This window comes from Mustela putorius, unplaced genomic scaffold (assembly GCF_011764305.1).
Source record: "Mustela putorius furo isolate JIRA1106 unplaced genomic scaffold, ASM1176430v1.1 tig00003834_pilon_pilon_pilon, whole genome shotgun sequence".
In the NCBI taxonomy this organism is placed as follows: Eukaryota; Metazoa; Chordata; class Mammalia; order Carnivora; family Mustelidae; genus Mustela; species Mustela putorius.
This window is the reverse complement of record NW_025421987.1, coordinates 95,988,363-96,004,195: the sequence shown is the minus strand read 5'-3', so window position 1 is coordinate 96,004,195 and position 15,833 is coordinate 95,988,363. Positions and strand designations below refer to the sequence as shown.

At 37.8% G+C, this 15,833-nt stretch overlaps 1 protein-coding gene across 1 annotated transcript; it reads left to right on the top strand.

The window, feature by feature from the left end:
• The first annotated feature begins 41 nt into the window (after positions 1–41).
• On the top strand, positions 42–15,500 carry FBXO45 (F-box protein 45). The gene is made up of 3 exons (XM_013052543.2): positions 42–658; positions 7,659–8,015; positions 12,306–15,500. The coding sequence occupies exons 1-3, from the start codon at positions 344–346 to the stop codon at positions 12,489–12,491; spliced, it is 858 nt and encodes a 285-aa protein (XP_012907997.2). The 5' UTR covers positions 42–343; the 3' UTR covers positions 12,492–15,500.
• Positions 15,501–15,833: the final 333 nt, after the last annotated feature.

Genomic DNA, 15,833 nt, shown 5'->3' with positions numbered 1-15,833 from the left:
GCGAGCGAGCTGGGCGTGCGCCCTTGCTTCGTGCCCTCAACCAGTATGGCGGAGCCACGGGCGCGCCGCGGGGAGGCCGTGCGAGTCGGGCGGTTCCGACGCCCGCGCTGAGCCGGGGAGGAGGGGCGGGGGACGCCCGTGCAGCCGGTGCGTCTGCCCTTAGTGAGGCGGGGCGCGCGGCGGACGCCCCCGGGCAGGGGCGGGAGTGGTGGAGGGCCGGTGGTTGGCTGTGAAAGGGGCGGTGAGCGAGGTTCTCTGGTCGCAAGGCGAGGCTTGGCCTCCCCAGCAGAGACGGGGAGAAGCGGCGGCGGCAGCGGCGGCCCTTGGGCCGGCTGGTGAGGCGATGGCGGCGCCAGCCCCGGGGCCTGGGGGAGCCTCCGGCGGGGCTGGCTGTAGCGGCGGCGGCGGCGCGGTCGGCGGCTCGGGCTCAGGGTCTGCGGGGGCAGGGGGCCGGCTGCCTAGCCGGGTGCTGGAATTGGTGTTCTCCTACCTGGAGCTGTCCGAGCTGCGAAGCTGCGCCCTGGTGTGCAAGCACTGGTACCGCTGCCTGCACGGTGATGAGAACAGCGAGGTGTGGCGGAGCCTTTGCGCCCGCAGCCTGGCAGAAGAGGCTCTACGCACGGACATCCTCTGCAACCTGCCCAGCTACAAGGCCAAGGTGAGGGAGCCCCGGGCCACGCCGCTGCCCCCAGTCCCGCTTCTCTGCGCCGCGCTCAGTCTCAGTGCTGCTCATCTAAGCTCTGACTCAGACTCCTCGCCTCACCATCCCGCCTTTGCGCGGCTGCAGTCAATACCTTACCTCACCTCCCCCCTCCATAAAGATCCTCTTCTCTTTGAAGTTCTGCTCCTTAACCTACCCCACTTCCGTGATGTACTTTTTAAAGGACCAGATAGTTTGCAATTCCTGGTTCCCATCACTCATTCCACTTTCCACAGTCTTCTCCCCAAAAGGCAGGCCACCTCCCCCTCCATTTTTGTACCTTTCAGTACTCTTATCTTGTTTTTTATGAGGTCTTCTCGGCTGTCTTAACACCGGCTTAGTTTCTAAGATGTTTGCTTTCTCCCCCATTCACCCCCACCTTTTCCAGGCTCTGATTTTTAACTGTTCCCCCCCCCCCCGCCCCTATTTTCTCCCAAGTTCTCTAATTCCCTCCATTATGTTTCGGGCTTATGAGTGTGGTCCTAGACATTCTACTGTGGTCGTAAACTTTCTACGTGGTCGTAGGCATTCTACTAGGTTTCAAGATACAGGCTTTAACAGAACATCCCTTTCTCCCCCATGGGCACCACTTAACTGTCCTAATCCTGCCTTGTCTCACTATTTGGCTACTTCTCTGCCAACTTTTTCATAGTTCCACCTTGATGGTATGCCTTTTCTGTTCCATTTGTCATCTAATGTGCTGATACCGGTTTTGCTGCCTTTTTGCCTCCTAGTTTCTTGGGCATACTCCTGCCTTGTTCATATACAAGTGAAAATTTCAAGTAACAGGTTATGGCAGGGCTGAGAAGATTCTTCAGGCAATATAAACAAAGGCCTGGAGCTTGTATTCAGTTGGATAGATAACTGTTCAGTACAGCAGTCACTGGGAGCAAATATGAGAGAGGATGAAGCCTGCCCTAGAATGTGGTAAACATAAAAAAATACATTAATAACTAAAAAGGGTATATACCACTTTTCAAACTAGACTGCCAAGGAGGGGAGTCAGAGTAAGAAGTAAATTTTTTTCTTTATGAAATAGATGTAAAATTTATTCTTATGTAATAAAGGAAATTTTCGTTTAATACAATAAGGAATATTGCCATTATGTATGTCAACTATCAAATTTTTATTAAGTGAAATAACGTTAATTTATTAGGACAATATTTGTACATGGTGGATGCTTAGTGGATACTAGTTGTAATTTATGTAGTAGAGCGCAGAACATGGCAGTTTTGTCCTGCTTTGCCTGAAAACAGATAGGCTTCATACATTTTATTTAGCTTTTTAAAAAATAAACCTTATTGTTTTTAACTTATTTTCAACAAGACCTTTTTGTAATTGGTCTGTAATGTATCTATTTACAGGAGTACAGATTCATATTATAGTTTGTGTTAGGTAATGTGTTCATGTGAGCCAACATGCAAAAGAAGCAAAATAATATCAGCAAAATGTCTTCTTTTGCATGTTTGCATGTTTTGCATGTTGCACCAGCCACCCAGTTTAGTTTCCTTTCTTGTATGCAGCCTATGTTACCTGTTTTTTGTATTCTTACAGAGATATTTTAGGTTTCTTAGGTTTTTAAACACTTCGTGTGTCTTTCTACCACACTCATGGTAGGTATTGTAAACTAGTACTAATCATATGTTCATTCAGATGTTGCAGAACTTTTCTTGCATGTCTTGAGAAATAAAAGATTAATTCAAAAGAAGTCAGATAGCCTAGTAAGGAAGTCCTCAGTCAAGGAGAGAAGAAAAATGTATAGAAATAACACATGATAGAAATTATTCTTGTTAGAGTTATTATAAATACTGGAAATATATATATTCACACACACTAGAACTTCAGTGAAAGGAAAGATGTACAAGTTGAGTGGAGGCTTGGAGAAGTTTTGAGGTTAGAATTATATTTGAGCTGAATTTTAAAGATAGGATTTGAACATTTTACTAAGAAGAAATACCCTGAGCAAAGCAGGACAAGAGGAAAGCAAAGGATTTGTAGAGTGTATGTTTTTATTTTAAAAAACGTGAGTGCCAGGCACTGTGCTCAGTTTTGCAAATGCAGTGGAATAAAAACAGACCCAAAACTTTATGGATGCCTTACTTTTTGGAGCTTACAGTTTAGTGGGGAGTGGGGAGATAGATAATTAATAAAATCATCATACAGTTATAAAATTGCATCTGTGGTAGGTACTGTGAAGGAGAAGTACATAGTACTCTGAATGTCAGTAATGGAGGATTTGACCAAGGTAGGGAGGTCAAGGAAGGCTTTCTCTGAGGATACAATGCATGAAGTAAAATCTGAACAGTAAGGCCAAGGGGAGAGAAAAGAGCCTTCCAGGAGGAAACTTGATGAGTATGAGGGGTAGAAAACGCATCAGTGTGGCTGCATCATGGAGAGCAAAGGTGAGACAGGTTTTAGAGAAAATGAAAGAGGTGGGTTGAGGCCAAACTATAGGGAAGCCATTTTGAATTGTAAGCAAGAGGGGGTTAGGAGTGTGGAGATTGGTGTGATTTTTTTTTTTTTTTTTGCATTTTTAAGAGGTTATTTCTGACTTCAGTATAGAGAACAGATTGGAGGAGGACCTTAGAAATATGGGTAGATCAGTTAGGAAGTGGGTAGTGTAGGAGATGGGGAGAAATGTAGGAAATATTTAGAAAGTAAAATCTACAGGACTTGGCAATAGATTTGAAATAGGGGTGAGGGAGAGGGAGGTGCTAAGAATGACTTCTAGATATCTCAATTATATAATTATGGGAATCACCTGGGCTAGATTTAGGAGGAATAGCCTGAGTTCAATTTTGGTAGGGTAGAATTTACAGTGTTTTTGAGACAGCTGAGAGATTTCAGATAGGCAGCTGTTACAATTTGGAGCTTAGAGGAAAGACTAAAGATATAAAAGGGTTTAGGGAGACTGAATTGAAGAAGTGGGAGTATAATTGTAAAGGTATGTTGAGACTAGATATACTATGGATGTTCTTGGCATATCGGCTTCATTGTATAGTTTGGGCTTTATTCTCCCATTTTAAACCATAGAAGTTTGCACAGAGGAGTGACAAGAGCTGTGGTTTAGAAGAACTAAGCCATAAGATGAATTGGACAGAACAGGGGTTAGTACCTGTACCAGAGGTTCTTAAGAACGGAACAAATACGCAGAGCGGAGAAGAGGATGTCTGGGAGAGCTATCACAGAGAACAAATGCACATAAGTGGACAGCTGACTGGGAGTGAATGAGATGAAGAAGAAGAAAGATAAAGTCCTAGGATTTCCAGGGAGCCTGTCCAGCTAAGAGGAGGATGGGAATAGGCATAGGATAGCATAAAACTCAAAAGTATTTGGAATTTCCAGTCTATTTAAGATTTGTCTTCTTTTTAAAAGTTCATATTTTAGGCTACCTGGGATTTATTTGACAGAGAGAGATCACAAGTAGGCAGAGAGGCAGGCAGAGAGAGAGAGGAGGAAACAGGCTCCCCGCTGAGCAGAGAGCCCGTCACGGGACTCGATCCCAGGACCCTGAGATCATGACCCGAGCCGAAGGCAGTGGCTTAACCCACTGAGCCACCCAGGCGCCCCTAAAATTGTTTGTTTTAATGTAAAATTTAGGTTGTGCATTAGACTGTGAGAAAGGAACTATGGATTGTTTTTTATTTATTAATTTGTGTATTTATTTTTCCATTTCATCTGAATTTTTCAGATGAAAAATTATCTTAACTATAAGGATATAAATAAAAGAAAAATTATCAAAAAGTATTGAAAAGATAAGGACACTTAACACAGTAACAATGTCAATATCAATGAAGTATAAGGAAATTAATAATTCCTTAATGTAACCAAATTGTTAAAATTTTCAATTGTTTCAGAAATGTCAAATGCTATAATTTTAATTTTAAGTTTATTTAATCAAGATCTATATAAGGTTCTCATGGCAAACAGTTGATATATTTCTTAAGGCTATTTTATTTCATTCATTCATTCATTCATTCATTTATAAAAGATTTTATTTATTTGAGAGAGAATGAGAGAGAGCATGAGAGCAGGGAGGGTCAAAGGGAGAAGCAGACTCCTGGTCAATCAGGAAGCCTGATGCGGGACTTAAACCTGGGACTCCAGAATCATGACTTGAGCCAAAGGCAGTTGTCTTAAAGGCTATTTTAGCCAACAGATTCTGCCTCCTTCTTTCCTAACTTCCATTCCTGCAACTTCAACTTATCTGTTGAAGAAATCAGGTTGTTTACTCTGTTTCCCTCAATCTGGACTTTGCAGATTTCATTCCCATAGTGTTCCTTAACATGCCCTTCTGTTCTAGGCTGAGAGAAGTTGGACAATTTAGTAAGATTAGTGTTGTTTTCCTGTTGTTTTTCAATATATTTTTTACTGGAATCAAGTAGTTGGGTTGGATACAGACTTCTTGTTTGTTTTAGAAAAAATTTTTTTTAAGATTTTATTTATTCATTTGACAGAGATCACAAGTAGGTGGAGAGAGAGAGGAGGAAGCAGACTCCCTGCCAAGGAGAGAGCCCGATGCGGGACTCGATCAGGACCCTGAGATCATGACCTGAACCGAAGGCAGAGGCTTAACCCACTGAGCTATCTAGGTGCCCTGTTTGTTTGTTTTTAAGATTTTATTTGTCAGAGAGAGAGAGCATGCACAAGCAGGGGGAGAGGCAGGCTCCCCACTGAGGAAGGAGCCTAATGTGGGACTTGATCCCAGGAGGCTGGGGTCATGACCTAAGGCAGACGTTTAACCTCCTGAGCCACCCAGACATCCCAGGTTGGATACAGACTTAAATGTTGTATGGTGCCAACTATGATGGATAAGAACTTAGGAGAGAGAAATTGGGGATTGGGTGGTTCCAGTTAGACTACCTTCATATAGGTGGCAAGACTAGATCTCGTCTTAGAGGATATAGGATGTGTTTGAGAAGGAAAGCAGGTATATTACAGAGAGGGAGAATGACGTGAAGTTAGAAAGGGAAGTAGGAAGAACCATACCTGAAGGGCTTTGAAAACCAGGAAGAAAAATTCACAGTTAATATGGTAGTTAGTATGGAACCATCTGTGGTTATTGAACTGGGATGAAATGTAATAAAGGTGCTCTTTTAGAAAACTAGGTCTGGAAAGAAATTAGGAAGAGAGTTAAGGACTGAGTTCTGGAGAGTTTTAGGGGGCAGAAGTAGGATGGCCACCAGAAAAGAGTACAGTGAAGAAAGATCAGTCCAGAGTAGTAGGAAGAAGTCAGAAATCTGAAGAAGTGGCTGTCAACAATGTCTCTGTGACAAAGAGAAGAAGCATAGAGAAAAAGCAATTAGTATTTATAAGAATTGGGGAATAGACATAGGTAAGTATGTTAAAAATTTTATAATAAAGATTTTATAAAGTATTTTATATTTTAGTTGTTAAACCCTCTTGAGTTTTTTAATACTTAATATATTGGGGACATTTTACTCTCCCATTTAATCTTATGTTCTGATTTTTTTTAATGTGCTTAAAAGTAGGAACAGATAGGAAAAAATTTAGAAATATTTCAGTATGATAGCCTCCTAAATCAAGCAGGAGTTTTGTTTGTTTTTTGTCTCTGGTCTTCAGTGCAACAGTGAAGCAGTGAGGTACTGGCGAATAGTAACTGAACACTGGATGAAGAGATACCTGACTTCTCTTTGGGGTTCTTGCTCTAACTAGCTGTTGAGTTTTAGGTCTGTGTCCTCATCCCTGTGTTGCACTAGGTCTTTTTGAGGCCCCTCATAATGAAATCTTTGATTCTGGAGTTGGTGGCTTAGGTTAACTAAAGCAATAGGCCCCAACCTTTGGCTGCTTTGAGGTAGTTTGAATAAAGTAAAGAAAGAATTTCAGCAAACATACAAAGCAAACACTTTTTTTCTCCCTCTCCCAAATCAAAAACTTTAAATTACTAAAGCATGGGAAGTGTTTACTATTTGTACAGAGTAGAAATTTTTGTACGGGGTTTTGGAAGCTTAAAAAACTGGTTAGTGCAGGTCAACTAATCTGTCCTATCAGTGATAGCTATTCGTATTGACTATTTCCTTATAAACGCTAGTGTTTGAAATTAGGTGCTATTTATGGGGTTATTTGATTTGGTAAAATGAGAGTGGTGCTGTCTCAATATGTGAGTAATAATTGGCAAGGGAGCTGAGGATCTAACCTTGTTTGTGGTTATTAAAATTTTTCATAAACTTTAGAGCTGCTATGACTAAGTTCTCTGTTAAAATATTTTTTATGACAGTATTGCCAATATGAAAATTATACATCCCTTAACTTTTTGATATAAAATACTAAATATAAACAAGACTAGAGAAAATAGTTTAAAGAACCTCCCAAACCTACCACCAAGCTTTACCAGTGATTAATTCATGGACAGTCTGTTTTCATGTTTACCCCACCCACTTTCCTTTGCTAGTCCTAGATATTTCAAAGCAATTCTGAGATACCGTCATCCATAAACATTTCAGCATTATCTCTAAAATATAAGGATTCTTGCATATATCTTTAGATATTTTAAGAAATTGATTTGGAGAAACTAAACTACTGTTCAGAATTTTGATCAATAATGAGACAATGTGATTTTAAAAAATACGTGTGTGTGTGTGTATATGTATATATATATATATGTATCATATATATATATATATATATATATATATATATATATCACTATATTGTTTAAAAACATGGAGCCTAAAGCTTGGTACCTTTTTTTTTTTTAAGATAGAGAGCACACAGGAGTGGGGGTGGGGCATGGGAAGGGGCAGAGGGTGAGGGAGAGAGAGAATCTAAGCAGTCTCCACCCCTAGCATGGAACCCAACCCAGGGGTAAATCTCACGACCCTGAGATCAAAAGTTGGAGGCTTACTGAGCCACCCAAGCACCCCTAAAGTTTGGGTACTTTTTAATGTTTAAGAAAAATCAAATTTCTGTTCCTTTGGTCTGTTTTTCATGTTTTCAGGTACGTGCTTTCCAGCATGCCTTCAGCACTAATGACTGCTCCAGGAATGTCTACATTAAGAAAAATGGCTTTACTTTACATCGAAACCCCATTGCCCAGAGTACTGATGGTGCAAGGACCAAGATTGGTTTCAGTGAGGGCCGCCATGCATGGGAAGTATGGTGGGAAGGCCCTCTGGGCACTGTGGCAGTGATTGGAATTGCCACAAAACGGGCCCCCATGCAGTGCCAAGGTTATGTGGCATTACTGGGTAGTGATGACCAGAGCTGGGGCTGGAATCTGGTGGACAATAATCTGCTGCATAACGGAGAAGTCAATGGCAGTTTTCCACAATGCAACAATGCACCAAAATATCAGGTAAGAAACTGGGTTATTTTCTCAGTTCTGGTCCTTTGTCAAATCATGCCTTGATTTGTTTTAAATTTACAAAGTTTTATATAGTAGCTTTGACAACTTAAAAATAGTGTAATTGGCCTTTCAGTGCTACTCTAATAATCTTTTAGTATTTCCATATTTGTTTCCTGATACATATTTGACCTTGAGCAATCTTATCTTTGTTCTAAGTTGGGAGTTGACAAACTTTTTCTGTACAGGGTGGGTAGTAAATAGTTCAGGAATTGCAGTCCATTTGGTCTCTGTCACAGCTGTTCAGTTTTGTTTTTATAGTACAAAAACAGCCATAGATGATATGTAAATGAGTGAGTATAACTGTGTTCCAGTAAAACCTTATTTATGGGCTGCAGGCAGATTTGGCCCAATGACCATAGTTTCCCAACTTGTGCTCTATCTAGATTGTCATCTTTCATATATCATGGCACATCCAAATCTCCTTTTTCTAGACTTCTTACTCCCACAAATGCACCATGCACATGCACACACATACCCTCTGCTATTCATTAATTTTTGGATTCAAAGCCTCTTGAGGTGTCAATGATTTCTATAAGACAGGCAAATTCAGGCAAACTACTGCATTTTTTTTCTTGTCTTTTTTTAAGGTTTTATTTATTTATCTGACAGACAAAGATCACAGGTAGGCAGAGAGGCAGGCAGAGAGAGAGAGGAAGCAGGCTCCCTGCCAAGCCCGATGTGGGGCTCAATCCCAGGGATCATGACCTGACCCAAAGGCAGAGGCTTAACCCACTGAGCCACCCAGGCGCCCCTATTCTTTTCATCCTAGCCTTATGCCATACTCACTTGATTTTGGGGTCAAAATTATATTCTTATTTGTAAAAAGCCATATGATTAGCATAGAGCCAGCTGAGTTTAAAACACAGTAATCTGACAAGAAATTGGAAGTTTTGGGGCACCTGGGTGGCTCAGTGGGTTAAGGCCTCTGCCTTCGTCTCAGGTCATGGTCTCAGGGTCCTGGGATCGAGCCCAACTTTGGGCTCTCTGCTCAGTGGGGAGCCTGCTTCCTCCTCTCTCTCTGCCTGCTTCTCTGCCTGCTTGTGATCTCTTTCTGTCAAATAAATAAATAAAATCTTAAAAAAAAAAGAAATTGGAAGTTTTAAGGATTTATAGACTTAAAGATAAGGAATATTATTAGAGTCATTTCATAATGATAAAAGAGTTAATCATATAGGGGGATACAACAACTGTGTAAACATATATGCACCTAATAACAGATCTCCAAAAGGCATGAAACAAAAACTTACAGAACTGAAAGAAGGAATTGGTAAATTAGCAAGTATAGTTGGAGATTTCATTACTTTTTGTTTTAAGTCTATTTTAATATATATTTATATATTATATATTATATATTTTAATATATATTATAAATATATAAATTATAATATTTAAGTTAATATAGCAACTTCAACTTTCTTATGCTTACTATTGCAAGGTATCTCTCTTTCTCTATTCTTTTACTTTCAATCTGTCTTTGTGTTTAAAATGGGTCTCCTAGAGGGCATATAATTGGGTCTTTTTTTTTTTTAATTGGGTCTTTTAAATCTATCCCAATCTCATAATCTCTGTCTTTTGATCTGAATGTTTAACCCATTTACATTTAATGTAGTTGTTGGGCTGTTTGATGTTGTCTTTGTCTTTCTATCACTGAAGCTGTGTTCTTGTTTAAAAAAATCTTTTTTCTCTTTGTTTTTTGGATTAGATAATTTCTGTTACTCCATCTTCAAGTTCATAGATTCATTCTCCTTACTGTATCGATTTTTCTACTAAGCCAGTCTAGTGAATTTTGGTTATTTTACTCTAGAGCTCTAAAATTTTTGTTTGGTTCTTTTTTGTAGTTTCCATTTCTCTACGAGAATCTCTGTCCATTTATCAGTTTAGATTTTGCTTTAATTCTTTGCACATATTTATAATAGCTACTTTGAATTCTTTGTCTGCCAAATAAGTTTCTATTGACTGCTTTTTTCCTCAGAGTATAGATTATACTTTTCTGTTTCTTTTCCTATCCAGTCAGTTTTGTTTTTTTATTTTTGGAATTTTAAAAAAGATTTTATTTTATTTTTTTTAAAAAGATTTTTATTTATTTGTCGGAGAGAGAGCAGAGCACGGAAAGCTATAGGCAGTGCAGGCAGAGGGAGAAACAGGCCCCCTGCTGAGTAAGGAGCTGGATGTAGGACTTAATCCCAGGATACTGGGATCATGACCTGAGCCAAGGGCAGATGCTTAACCAACTAAGCCCCCCAGGTGTCCCATCCAGTCAATTATTTAAATTGAAAATTGGAAATTATAGATAATATGTAGTAGTAATACTGGAATGTTTTGTTTTTAGAAATCACTGTTTTTCCGAAAAGTATAGATGTTCTAGTAGGCAGTTAAGTTGCTGGAGTCTTCAGACTAAACTCTGTCTCCACCATGGTGTATAGCAGCTAGGTCTTTGTTCAGGTTTGTTTGTTTGTTTTGGTTGGGGGATAGAGGTGTTTGACTTCTAGCCGTTACTTTTCCAGCCTGATTCTGTGGGGATTTCCTCTTTGTCTATGTAAGACAGTGATCACACAATGATTTGGGCAGTTTATTCTCGGATTTGGGGCTCATCATCTTTGTGGTTCTGTTTGCTTATGGAGTTCCTCCTCTAAGTTTCTGGGTGCTCTGCCATCTCTCAAGTTTTGCCCTCTGACACCTAAAGCTAGTGAGACTTCTGATTTCTGCTCCCTGTGTTGTGTGTTTGCTATACACTCAATCAATCAGTGGTGAAGCAGACTTGCAAATTTCACCAGGAATGGTTCTGTCATCTTAGTTTCCATCTTATGTAAAATAGGAACAAATATTAGGATAGATGGGAGAATTAAATGAGATAATACAAATAAACTACAGAATGAATACCAAGCAAAATACTCACTTTTAATTTTTATTGTTTGTTTTGTTGGTGGCAATAGTGGTGATGGTGATTAGGATGTTTTTAGGTCCATAAAATGGGGTACAATCTATGAGTTAATCTATGAGTTGGGCAAAGGGAAGAAAGAAGAAGATGTTTACAGTTACTTAAATACAACAAAGAAAAGTAACAGCAACAGCAGGAATTGACATAATTGGGAAATACTAAATTCTGATTTTTGACTGCAAATGTTAGGACTTTCTGCCTCCCAGTGTATAGGTGAAACAACCTTTTGTAAATGCAAATTGTAAAAATAAAATATCCTTATTTGTCTGCTTTCCCACTTTTCCATGTGGGAAAAAAGCTGGGTATATTGTGCTTCTGCTTTAGTTTAACAATCAGTGCTGCTGTTTTTATAACTGGTATTTCAGAGCAGTGGCCTACAAAATGACTAATAAGCTTATTATGCATCTTCAGAATCTATAGTCAGATTTGGCTCCTCATGATTATATAAGTTCCACAGTATATTTAGAACTGCTTGTAAACTTTAGATGTTAATGTGTTTTTTATTATGGTAACTTTTTATTATGATAAAATATACACAGCATTATTTATTGTTTTAACTATTGTAAGTGTACAATACAATGGCATTAATACAATGTGTGTATTCATCACCACTATCTATACCTAAGACTTTTTTGTCTTCCCCAACATAAACTCTGTGCTCATTAAACAAATAACTTTCCATCTGTGTCCCTTCCTGTAGCCTCTGGAAACCTATATTCCATTTTCTGACTCTACAACTTGAATATTGCAGGTGCTTCATATAAATGGAATCATACATATTTATCTTTTTGTGTCTGGCTCAGTTCATCACTTATCATAATGTTTTCAAGGATCATCCATGTTGTAGCATGTATCAAAATTATATTTCTTTTTTTATGGCTGAATAATATTCTGTTGTACAATACTAGAATAATTTGAAAAGTTTATTTAGATAACTTTTGTGTGTGTGTGTGTGTGAAATGTACCAAGTTACAGATTTTAGTAGGAAACTTCCTAAGAAAAACCTTTAAACGAAGAGTAAATAAAATCTGGGAGCTGTTCAGGGGGAGCATTTAAATTTTTGGTATTAAATGTAGATCCCAACTTAAAAAATACTTATCAAAATAAGCATTTGTGATGAAGTTGATATATCTTGTTTCTTCTAGATGTTACTCCCTGACCAGAAAACTTCTCTGATCATTTTTCCAGATAATTTTTAAGATATATATTCTTAATATTTTCAACTTGTTGATTTGTATGTTATTCTAGCTATGCCTTTTTGGTGAGTTTCCTTCTAACCTTATTTTGTTGTTTGTTTACAGATAGGAGAAAGAATCCGCGTCATCTTAGACATGGAAGATAAGACTTTAGCTTTTGAACGTGGATATGAGTTCCTGGGGGTTGCCTTTAGAGGACTTCCAAAAGTCTGCTTATATCCAGCAGTTTCTGCTGTATATGGCAACACAGAAGTGACTTTGGTTTACCTTGGAAAACCTTTGGATGGATGACAGTGGCTTTCTTGGGATGAAAGACAGAATGGAGGAGATACCTACTTGTGGAAAGTAGAATCATGAAGTGACAGTGTCATACATGCATGCCCAAGAAACATCCTGAAAAACACATGAAATTGTTAACTGGAGAAGCAACTCTATGGCAGAGATTATCTTAGTGTTTCCTCTTTGTACTGGGCCAGAAAAATCCTCAGGGTTGCAGTTGGTTGAGTGGGCAGTAGACATATGCATGTTGCAACAGATTTTGTCTCTAAGTTAGCAATGTGTCATTACCAACTTTTAAGGTGAGATTTTAGAGATGCTATAAAAGGGATAAGATAAGGAAATAGCAAGCTTTTTAAGTAGTGTGTTTGTGAAGAAAGACTGATCCTGTTTTACAACTGCCTGTTTTTTCTCCAGACCCTTTTTTCCAGCCAGCTTGACTATTAGAAAAGTATGAAACTGGTTGGGTTTTATTTAATATTTTTAATATATTGAGAAGCATGGTCTGCCTGGACTGCACTTCTCTAACAGTGAGATGTAAAATTGTGCAGCTATTTTAAAAGTTGTATGTATAATAAGTGTGTAAAAAAACTAAAAAAAAGGACAAAGGGGTTGCTTTGTTCTAGTTCAATTTCTTAAAAACCACTACATGGTACAAAATTACAGTAACATTTAGGGAAAATTAGGTAACTACAAAGAAGAGGATTTTAAGAGGAGATGTGTTGTATTGGCTCATTTTTACATTAATTTGGTTTATAGTTTCCATAGCTGTTACAGTCTACTATTTTTTCTTTTAACAATCAAAATTATTGTATAGACCCCTCGATCTCCTGGTTTAAGATTGAGGGAAGGCAAATCTATTTCTAATCATACAGATGTCAGTAGTAATAATAATAATGTGCATCTTATAGTGTCGGTTTTATTTTTTGGCCCTTTGAGAAAGTATCTCATAATAATACAGAACATTGCCATTTGCTCTTATAGGCCTCAAATATGAAAGCTGTTAGTCACAGACCTTCAGAAAAGAATGAATGGTCCTTTTATTTTGTAACTTTATAATGCTGTAGATACTACAATTTTTTTTAAAATTTTATATTGTTTACATCATGGCAACAAATCTAAGCCTCAAACTCTTCGTTGGGGTTATCAAGAAATGTTTACTCACCCATCTGAAACAGTGCCAGCCTGAACCCAGGTTAAGAATGTTCTTAATCTCATTATAGATAATTGCCCCCATGGGACTTGAAATAAAATACCTTGCGCTGAAAACTTCAGGTTGGCAATATTTTGAAGATTTCCTTGTAGAAGAGCTTGACATTAATCCTCTTCTTAGTTTTTGACTCAAAATCCGATTTCACTAATATTCTTGAATTAACAATCTAACATACACAAGCTGAGATTTTCTTTTGTTGTAAGAGAAACAAATATCTTTCTGTATGAAAGTATAACTGTATGGTTTCAGATACATCTTTGCGATAAGACTTGGCTAAGGCAGGTGGTTCTTTGCTTTTCAGCTTACTGCTGTGTGTAAATTTGTTTTAAATCTAATCAAGTTAGGGACAATAAGCAGCTTGCTGGGGTTTTTGGCTTGCTCCTCAAGAGTTAAGATTATCAGTACTTTTATGAAACAGGATTTCAGTGATGAGCAAAGATTTATTTTTGCCACCTGACAGGTTCACAAATTTTTATTGCGTATTTGGTATGTTGCTTAAAGGTGAACTCTGTTAATGATATACACGTCAAGAAGAAACCTCCTGGAAACCATATTTAATAGTACATAGTGAAATTATATGTTAAAAGTGTTAGAGAATATAGCTGCTACAGAAATTGATTTTTCTTGGTGTAGAACAACTCAATTTGGCAAAGTTTAAAAATTGAAGAAAAGAGGTTTAGGATGAAGGTTGATAAATGATACAACAATAAAGTCCCTTATGTACTTTATTGTTTTTTTTCAGGGTGTGATATAGCCAATTCTAAGAGCATTTGCTGAGAGTTTTGCTTATAATTTTCGTTTTGTTTTATTAGTGTAATATTCATTTAATACTCATTTGTAACAAAGTTTTGAAGGTGCTGAATGGAAAACAGAAACACGTGGTTATTGCACACTGAACCTAGAATCAAATAATTGTGTCAATATTGAACAAAAAGCCATTCTTATCTCAAAGACTTAAATTCTCTAATATGCTATTTGCAAATTTTATAAAATGAAGGTTCATACTTAGAATGAGCATCAGGGGAATGAAGAGCCTTCACTTATAACCTGATAAATTATTTTATTACTGGAGACCAATAGTAGTTGTACAACTACAGAGAATATTAAACTGTTAACAATGTTTAAGGAAAAGGAATCTCTTTCATTGGTGCTGAGAGAGCATTCAGGTAGAAGACAGCAGCACCTGAAGGTTAAGTATAAATCATCTAGACCAATAGTTCTCAAACTTAGCTGTGCTTTGGAGTCATGTGCATTTTGAAAAATATTGTTCCTTGGGTCCCATACCCTAAAATTCTGATGTTGGTCTGGGATACGACATGATCATAAGGATTTTTTAAAACTTCCTAGGTGATTTCAGTATGCTGCTAAGTTTGAGTTTTAAATTCACCTTAAGTCTTCTCATCTGCAAAATTAAAAAAAAAAAAAAAATCTTTGCTCCCTCCCTTCACTACCTCACAAGCATATTGAAGGTAAAGGAGAAAATAATAGAAAAAATATTTGTATGATGGATAAAATGTGCTATTGAAAGGCAAAGTAGTATTGGTTGTATTTTAGCTAGAACTATGATCAGGAAAGAAAAATGTGTAATTGAGTTTATCTTGTTGACTTGGGAAACTGGGAGCATTCTCTTTGGTTCTTCAGCAAAGCATGCAGATGTGTAAACAAACAATACTATTATTCATACTATGGTCTTCTGTCATACTTGAGATAGTCTGTTTTAATTATCTGGTTCTACATAGGAAAGAAAAATTGAGGCTGAAAGTCTGTAATGGCCAATGGCTCATAATTCATTAAAACTTTTCATACAAGGAGTTCTGTGGTTAATATATTATTTCATAGTTAACCATTATTTTTTTCATTATCTGACTTGAATATTAAAAGCCATTTATTTCATCTTCATTCTTATATAAGTTTAGATATAGATTTTATAAAGCTTCTAAAGCAAGTGGGTTTTGCCCAGTTGAATACTTAAAGTCATGGCTCAGTGATGAGGCATCTTCTGCTTTTTAGATATGATTTGACCTGGGAAAGAGAGTTGCAAAAATAACAGCCCTAAACCATATAATAGGCATTACAATTAACTTTTTATTTAAGTCCCCAAACTGCTGTTTATATAGACTATAATATGAATATTTTTTCACCTT

What these genes read in the sequence shown, in the direction of transcription:
- FBXO45 (XM_013052543.2), top strand. Translation starts at nt 344, where the DNA reads ATGGCGGCGCCAGCCCCGGGGCCTGGGGGAGCCTCCGGCGGGGCTGGC. An exon ending in TGCCCAGCTACAAGGCCAAG is followed by an intron (nt 659 to 7,658) that starts GTGAGGGAGCCC and finishes TCATGTTTTCAG; the next exon opens with GTACGTGCTTTCCAGCATGC. An exon ending in ACAATGCACCAAAATATCAG is followed by an intron (nt 8,016 to 12,305) that starts GTAAGAAACTGG and finishes GTTTGTTTACAG; the next exon opens with ATAGGAGAAAGAATCCGCGT.